At 46.3% G+C, this 8,207-nt stretch overlaps 1 protein-coding gene across 1 annotated transcript in view; it reads right to left on the bottom strand.

Moving 5' to 3' along the window:
* The window catches only part of FER1L6 (fer-1 like family member 6), a 160,532-nt gene that overhangs the window by 64,836 nt on the left and 87,489 nt on the right, over window positions 1-8,207 (bottom strand). Inside the window, exons 14-18 of the mRNA XM_015428956.1 lie at window positions 7,748-7,868; window positions 5,989-6,089; window positions 4,472-4,562; window positions 1,531-1,650; window positions 695-772 (exon numbers count right to left, since the gene is read on the bottom strand). Of these exons, the coding sequence (XP_015284442.1) occupies window positions 695-772; window positions 1,531-1,650; window positions 4,472-4,562; window positions 5,989-6,089; window positions 7,748-7,868 (511 nt within the window). The remainder of the gene's footprint in view (window positions 1-694; window positions 773-1,530; window positions 1,651-4,471; window positions 4,563-5,988; window positions 6,090-7,747; window positions 7,869-8,207) is intronic.

The following is an 8,207-nucleotide window of genomic DNA, read 5'->3' as shown; positions in this document are numbered from 1 at the left end:
CGGAAGACAGGCGGAGTTTCCGGGCGCGATCTCACCAGCACATCTGGGAAGCGTAGCACTCCCGTGGCTCAACCGAGGCTTCCCGCCAAAACTGCGTGGCAAAAAACTAGTACCTCGGAGGTACTAGTTTCCGGAAACTGCGGGGCAAGGGCGGGCATCTGATCGCGTTTCCGGTGGCATCCGGCCCCCGCCCATGTCCCCTTGCAAATAAGGTGTTGTTTTTTTGTCCAAGTCTCTGTGGATGCGCACACGCACCCAACAGAGCATGCGCATTCCTCGGGTACACACACAAAAAAACCAGTTTGCCGCGGCGCGCGCTTCTTCGTTGCGTGCCGCCTTGTCCTGTGATCGGCACCTCTCCCTTCCCATGGAACCTCCACGGTACCTCCACAGGACCTAAACGGGAGGTCTGATCGCGTAACCCCGCGGTAGTTTGCCCCAGGGCAAACAGCCACACTTCTCCCCCGCAGTTTCCTGCCCGTGTGACCGGGGCCATAAGTTATTTAATGGAAAAAGATATTCTTCCAAGGAACACTCTGTATCATAATATGATCAATTTTTAAACAAAGTTTATTGTGAATTGTTTGATGTATATGTTGGTTATGTTGTAAACTAAAAATTATAAATAAATAATTTAAAAAAAGAACGCAAGGCTGCCGCTGAAAATGACAGCCCCCCCCCCCCCGTCACTCACCTTCCCCTTTCCATACCATGCAGTCATGGAAACAGAGAATATGTCTTGTCCTGTCCCCTGGCCCACATCATTTGCTATCTGGGATGGGGGGCAGCATGCATGATGATACCATTTTATGTCTTTCTGTGTGCTGTGATATGGGGCTGTCATTTTTAGTGGCAGCCCTGCGTTTTTTGTCATGTCTAGTCCCACTTCCAGCCTAAGCCATCGTTGCAAGTCGTGAAGCGCCCCAACAGTTTGCACAGAATCCCTGAGCTCTCCATGCAGGTACATGGCATTATGGGATATGAACACTTGTATACAAGTTTCTCTCTCATCAGCAACTGGAAACAAACAAAAACACAGTGTTGCCTCTGGGTCAGTTCTGCCAAACAGGTTGTGATGGTTTCAGAAACCGAGCTGAAGTTTCTACTTACCTGAACCTACAGTTATCATCTGAAACCCTGCTTCGGGTGCCTCTGCCTTCTGAGATTAAACAGGAGAGGGCCTTCTTGGTCATGGCACCAAAACACTGGAATTCTCTCCACCAAAACTCTGGAATTCTCTCCAAAGAAAGACCCGCCTGTCCCCATCTATTGCTGTCTTCCATTTCATCTGGCATTCCCTCCGTGATCCCTCCCTCCATATCTATATTTTTTTCATTTTTATGTTTTTGTATGTGTTTTTTTAATGCTTGGTTTTAATTGTTTTAATGATGTGTGTGGGGGGTGTTTCAACGTTTTTTTAGATGCTTTTTTATGATGTATGTTATCAATCTGTTAACTGCCTTGGTGGCGCTGATAAGGGCAGAAAGGCAGGGTACAAATTTTGAAAACAATGTAAAAAAAACTAGTTACCTCGTCAACTAAAAAGCGAATCTTTTCAATGAAACCCTCTGTCTCGCGCATCATTTCATCAAGGAGAATCTTCTTCTTTTGCTGCTGCATGATCCCCTTGGCATCCTTGGCCATCGCTTCCTACAGTGACCGAGAGACAATCAATGAAACTTTTTGCACGCCATATGCATTTCATGCTATCTAGCGAGACATACCAGGAGAACCAGCCAGAAGAATATAGGGGCTATGTCGACTGCATCTCTCCAGAAATGTTGTTTCTTCCTCTCTCACATTAACTTGTCAGAAGAGAACCTTTAGAGAAGATGTCTCCTGCTCCTCGCATATTATCAGCAGATAAATATCCAAGTAGACAATGTCCCATCGCTTGCAAGCAGCCCCATTTCTTTCATTTCATCGGCACTCATCATCACACCCTCGATCCTGCACAAACTTGCAGTTCTCATGGAATTCTGTAGCCTTTTTCATAGTCTCTGAACCTTTCTGCCCCATTTTTAATATCCCGCAGTACTACTGTTTATGGCTCTATTCCATGTCTGCCCCAGGTCCTGTTGACTAGACAGGTCCCAAGAGTTACATGTTGAAGTTTAATTTCCACATGCAGAGGGGACTGATTCATATCAGGACAGCCAATGTGGGGAGAGGGGTGCTTCAGCGTTCCCCCCACTTAAGCCTTTCTAACCTCAAACATTACTAGAGAACTGCAGTTTGCCAGCTGGGAAAACTGAGTAGCTCATGAGTACTTGTTAGTTTCTTCAAGTAGTGACATCTCAAAGCTGTTTCAGATCGGGAAAATGGTCTGAGGGGAAGCATGGCCTGATCTGAATTGGGCCTCATGCACCTGAGACGTAAGTTTCAACATGGAACTTACAAGGCTTATCTGGTCAACAGGACCTGGTTAGGGTGGACACAATACGGGCCCATAAACATTGCATTGTATGGTTAGGCCATGAATATTGCAGAGGAACATTGGTGATGAAAAGTGCTGTCAAAAGGCAGCTAATAATTATAATTATATAGTAATAATTATTATTATCATATTTATTTTATTTATTTATTGTACAACAATACAAAGTGCTCAAGATGTTTCAAGAAAGTCTTCAATAACAAGATGGCTTCCTGGGGATAGCAGTCCCAGTTCAGTTGTATCAGATCCACGCAGCGCTGCAGTTGGCAGTGTGAGTAGTATAGCCAGGAGATCCTAGGATTATCTGGCAGCCACAAGCTCTATCTGTTTTAGCATTATGCACCACTAGGTGTAGAGCGAGTTTGGTGTAGTGGTTAAGAGCAGCGGACTCTAATCTGGAGAACCGGGATTGATTCCCAAGTCCTCCACACGCAGTTTCTGGGTGACCTTGGGTCAGTCAAAGTTCTCTGAAAGCTGTTCTCTCAAGAGCAGTTCTCTCAGAGCTCTCAGCTCCACCTACCGCACAGGGTGTCTGTTGTGGGGAGAGGAAGAGAAGGAGATTGTAAACCACTCTGAGACTCAGAGTGAAGGACAGGGTATAAATCCCATCTCTTCTTCTCTTCTTCTTCTTCTAGGTGCTGAGCTAGATGTGTTTTTAAGGCAAGAGACGTTTCAGAGGTGCTTTGCCATTGCCTGCATCTGTGTCATGACCCTGGTACTTCTTTGAGGTCACCCATCCAAAGACTAGCCAAGTAGCCGATCCTGCTTAGTTTCTGAGATCTGATGGGATCAGGCTATCTTGGCTATCCAGGTCAAGGTAAAGAGGCAGTTGACTTATGGTTACCCTGTAGGGTTTTCAAGGCAAGAGACAAACCAAGGTGGTTTGCCATTGCCTGCCCCTGCACGGCAGCCCTGGACTTCCTTGGTGGTCTTTCATCCAAGTCTTAGCCGGGGCTGACCCTGCTTAGCTCCCAAGATCTGACAAGATGGGGCTAGCCTGGGCCATCCAGGGCAGGGCAGAGGGAGATCGACAAGATGTCTTCCAAGGAAGTGGTCTGCCATGACCGGTTTTCTCATTAACCCCTGAGAAACACACGAGGACCCTCAGAGAGCCTCAGATCACCACTGGACAATCACAGCTGTGGAGCAGAATGGATTGTCCATTCCGTGGTGGATGCTCCTTCACTGGACGTTTTCAAGCGGAGGCTGGACAACCATCTTTCGGATATGTTGTAGGTATGTAGGTATGTAGGGCTCTTGAGAGTCCCTTGGACTGCAAGAAGATCAAATCAGTCAATCCTAAAAGAAATCAACCCCGGCAGTTCCCTGGAAGGCCAGATAATGAAACTGAAGCTCAAATACTTTGCCCACCCAATGAGAAGGGAGCACTCCCTGGAGAAGACCCTGATGCTGGGAAAGATTGAAGGTCAAAGAAGACGGGGACGGCAAAGGATGAGATGGTTAGACAGTGTCATAGATGCAACGAACATGAAATTGAGCAAACTTCAGAGGACGGCGGAAGACAGGAGGGCGTGGAGGGAGCTGCTGGTCCATGGGGTCACGAAGAGTCGGACTCGACTGTGTGACTGAACAACAACAAGGGCTATCTTTCAGCTATGCTCCTGCAGAGTGCAGGGTGTTGGACTAGACGACCTGCAAGGTCCCTTCCAACTCTAACATTCTATGATTCTATGTTATGCATGTTTCTGAAAGTAAATGGATCACTTCATAGTCCCAATATGCTCTGATATTTAAAATCTTGAAGTGCCAACAGGACAAGAGCGACGCTGCCCATGAAATCATTATATCTTGGGAAAGCTTGTGGGCCAGCTCACAGTGGGAAATTTTGAAATGATCCCCTCCGGAGAGTATCGGTGCACGACATAATGTGTCTGCTGTATTAAATTTTTGCAGATAGACTGTTCTGTAATGTCCCTGTCTCCAGCAGTTACAAGTTTATGTCACACAATAAGCCTCCTGGATGAAGTGCTTTCATAACACATCTCAGCCAGGCTAAAATAAATATCTTTCACATACCAGTTCTTGCTTACATAACGTAAGCCTCTTTTTGTCCAAAGCTGTCCGATTCATCAGTTCGGCCTTCTTTTCGGCATTAGCAATGAAGGTCCTGAGATGAAAATACAGAAGCAATTTGGGGAGTCAGGAAGAGATGATATCTTCGTAACGATGGATAATAATTCTTCTGCAATGAGTACGTCTACACAGCACGGTGAACGAGCCCAACCCCCCCCCAAAGTACTTGCATCCATATATAAAAAATGGAGGTGCCTCTGACAGTTGCAAAGAAATGCAATTTTTATGATAATGTTGCGATAGAAAATTAATTAGTTCAGGGAGATACGTGGCTGTTTCGCTTTTTATCCTCTGCGCGTGATAGAGATTTAAGCCACCGAAGGCGTCTGCGTACACATTGACCTTGCACATTTCTTCTATTTCATATTCACAAGAGATGTCACTGATTATTTCCACTGTATATTATGTTCTTCTGACAATTCCAGCAGACTAGCAGGAAAAACTTCTAACAAATTACTGCAGTACAAGCAATGGAAATGGAACTGAAATGATTTCATTGCGTGAAGTTGGTGGAACCTAAAGCTGTGGAACCTCTCTCAGTGCTAACAGAACACCAAATTAAGTAAGCTGCGGTTTTACCTGCTTCCATTCATACCAGTTTCTCTGGATCTACCTGTAGGGTTGCCAGCTCTGGATTGTGAAATTCCTGGAGATTTGGGATGTGGGGTTTGGGGCGAGGAGGGACCTCAATGGGGTATAGTGCCACAGAGTCCACCCTCCAAAGCAGCCATTTTCTCCAGAGGAACTGATCTCTATCATCTGGAGATCAGCTGCAATTCCAGGAGCTCTCCAGCTACCACCTGGAGATTGGCAACTGCCAGGACCCACTGCTTTAACACACACACACACACACACACACACACTTATTTGCATGTGTTCTACCATGCTCCCAGCTACACACACTGCCCAGGGCCTCTGGAAAAAGGGCTCCATGCAGTGGTGAGCATAGGCAGTGGGAGAGCCCATATAAGAAGGCAGGGTATGACACACAGACAGGTGGGAGGTATGCGGTGGGGAAGAAGAAAGAGGGTGTGGGGGTAGGAAAGCGGAGGGGGCCCCTCTGCCTGGGCCTCCTCAAAACCTGGCCCTGTACAAAATCCACCACCTGCTTATATAGTACAGGGGTCCCCAATCTTTTTGAGTCTGTGGGCACTTTGAGAATTCTGACAGACTATGGTGAGTACAGCCACAAAATGGCTGCTGCAAAATAGTTGCCTCCGGAGGTGAGGCCAGCCACAAAATGGCTGCCACAGCTTACCTTCAGTTACACAGTGAAGGTCCTTGTGCTTTGGCAGTGGCTGCACAGCCAATCAAATCTCCAAGGTCCATTCAGAAGCCTCGCTGGGCGAAAGCTCCACCTGACCCCACCCACTTTTTAAGCACAAATGGGCATGAGGAAAGGTGCCAGTAGGTGTCACAGTGCCCATGGGGACCGCTTGTCTAGTAGATGTCGTTCTTACCGGCTTTGGCTGATAAAATCATTCAGAGTGGACCTCATTTTCTCCTCAGACGCAAGCTCAGAAACCTTGATCAGATCTTTCACTTGTTCTAAACCTTCTTCCTAAGAAGAAAGATCAGTTATGCAAATGACATAAAAAGCCACTAAACCCAGAGGTGCCTGAAATTGCTGCGATTAATAGAGGGAAAAGGCTAATCAGTATGAGTGGTAAACAGTAATTGCTACCAACTAATGGCATGTAGGATTCATTTTTAACTGAGAAGTGAACTTACTAGTTCCTCAGTTCATTGCAGAGTCAAAGGATCCATTTTAATTAACTGGGAAGATGCCAGGGGAAAGTGTATTCACTGCTAATTGGCAAACAATCTATATCTCTTCTCCCCGATTTTTGACAGGGGCCATATTTTGAAATGGATAAGGGTAGAGAAAGGTTATCCACGTTGGCACTGCCCACTGATTCTCTCCCACGCAGGTTAAGAAAGTTCAAGGCTCTTTAATTTCCCCATGTGAACAGCGGTAACAGCTTGGGTAGAATTCTCCCCTTACTGATACAAATAATGGTGTGAGATAAACCTTTAAATGAAGTCACTCAAGGAGTATCCCAGTGTAAATGATGGCAGCAACTAATTCCCATCAGGACAAATTCATTGATTTCTGGTTACTGGTTAAAGAAGAAAGAACGCACAGAAGCCCAAAGCCAATGTGGTGTAGCAGTTAGTTGCATCGTAACCCACCTTGAGTTTCTGTAAGGTAGAGGGGTGGTTAAAAAATGTTTTTAATAAACAGATAATAAATAAAATAGCTGGACCTGTGAGGCCCAGTGTCAGATCTTCGTTCACACTGAAAGTTCCTTGGGTAACCTTGGGCCAGGCAGTCACTCTCTCTCCCTCTCTCTCTCTCAGCCTTATCTACCTTACAGGGTTGTTGTGAGGGCAAAATGGGAGAATGAACCATGTACGGCATCCTCAGCATCTTGGAGAAGGGGGAGGCTAAACATGAAATAGGCAAAGAGAGCAGAAACGTAACAGAAGGCAGAAATAACTGAATCATAGGGCATTTTATTCACACCCAAGGCTTCTGAAATATTTACATTATTCTACAGAGGGAAGGCCATAGCTCAGTAACAGAGTGCCTGGTTAGTGTGCAGAATGCCCCAGTTCAATCCTCTTCCTTGACAACTACAGGATCTCATGCAAGAAAGCTAGGAAGGACTTCGATAAGAGGTCATGGAATGCTGCCACTAATCAGAGCAGACAATATTGAGCTAGATGGACCAACAGCCTGACGAAGGCAGCTTCATACATCCAACCACTTAATAGGTGTTGTACTGGAAGAGGGACTGTCGCTCAGGAGTAGAGCATCTGCTTTGCACGTAGAAGGTCCCAAGTTCAATCTCCGGCATCTCCAGTTGAAGAGATGTTAAGTAGGAGCTGTTGGGAAAGGCCTCCTTCTGCCTGGTACCCTGGAGAGCTGTTGCCGCCCAGAGTAGACAATACCGAGCTAGAGGGGTCAACTTCATAAGCTTCATATACTCAACAGAGAGTGAAGGAAAGGCATATGTTATGCAAAAGAGCATTCTGGCCAACGTTGAACATACCATCACACTACAAAAAGGGACTAAGGCAAGCACTGCTTTAAAGTCCCAGGTGTGCAAACGCCCACCCAAACCCTAGCAACTGGTTTTGTGAGGCTGGTGTCTGAAAGACACATTTTTGTGCAGTGTGTGAGTTCCTCGCACTCCAATATTCCAGCAGACTTACCAGCAGATCCGCCATTTTCTCAAGGGTATTCGAAAAATATAACCGGAAGGTCTGGCCACCCCAAAAACTCTTGATATAGACACAGGGCTTCTTCTCATCATAGGGCAAATAGTTGTAGTTTCTGTTGAGAAAGGTAAGACACTGTGAGTAGTCTGGAATTCCTGGGCACGAGCTTCTGAAAGGAGGCAATGTGCACAGTGGTATGAATGAAGCATCAGTTTGGTGTAGTGGTTAAGTGTGCAGACTCTAATCTGGGAGAAGCGGGTTTGATTCCCCACTCCTCCACTTGCACCTGGCTGGATGACCTTGGGCAAGCCGTAGTTCTGATAAGAGCTGTTCTTGAAAAAGAGCAATTTCTGTCAAGAGCTCTCTCAGCCCCACCTACCTCACAGGGTGCCTGTTGTGGGGAGGGGAAGGGAAAGGAGTTTGTAAGCCGCTCTGAGACACCTTTGGGTATTGA

The sequence above is a fragment of the Gekko japonicus genome, unplaced genomic scaffold, assembly GCF_001447785.1.
Source record: "Gekko japonicus isolate JY-2015 unplaced genomic scaffold, Gekko_japonicus_V1.1 scaffold1004, whole genome shotgun sequence".
Classification (NCBI taxonomy): domain Eukaryota; kingdom Metazoa; phylum Chordata; class Lepidosauria; order Squamata; family Gekkonidae; genus Gekko; species Gekko japonicus.
Note: the sequence above shows the minus strand (reverse complement) of the source record. Positions and strands in the feature narration are given on the sequence as shown.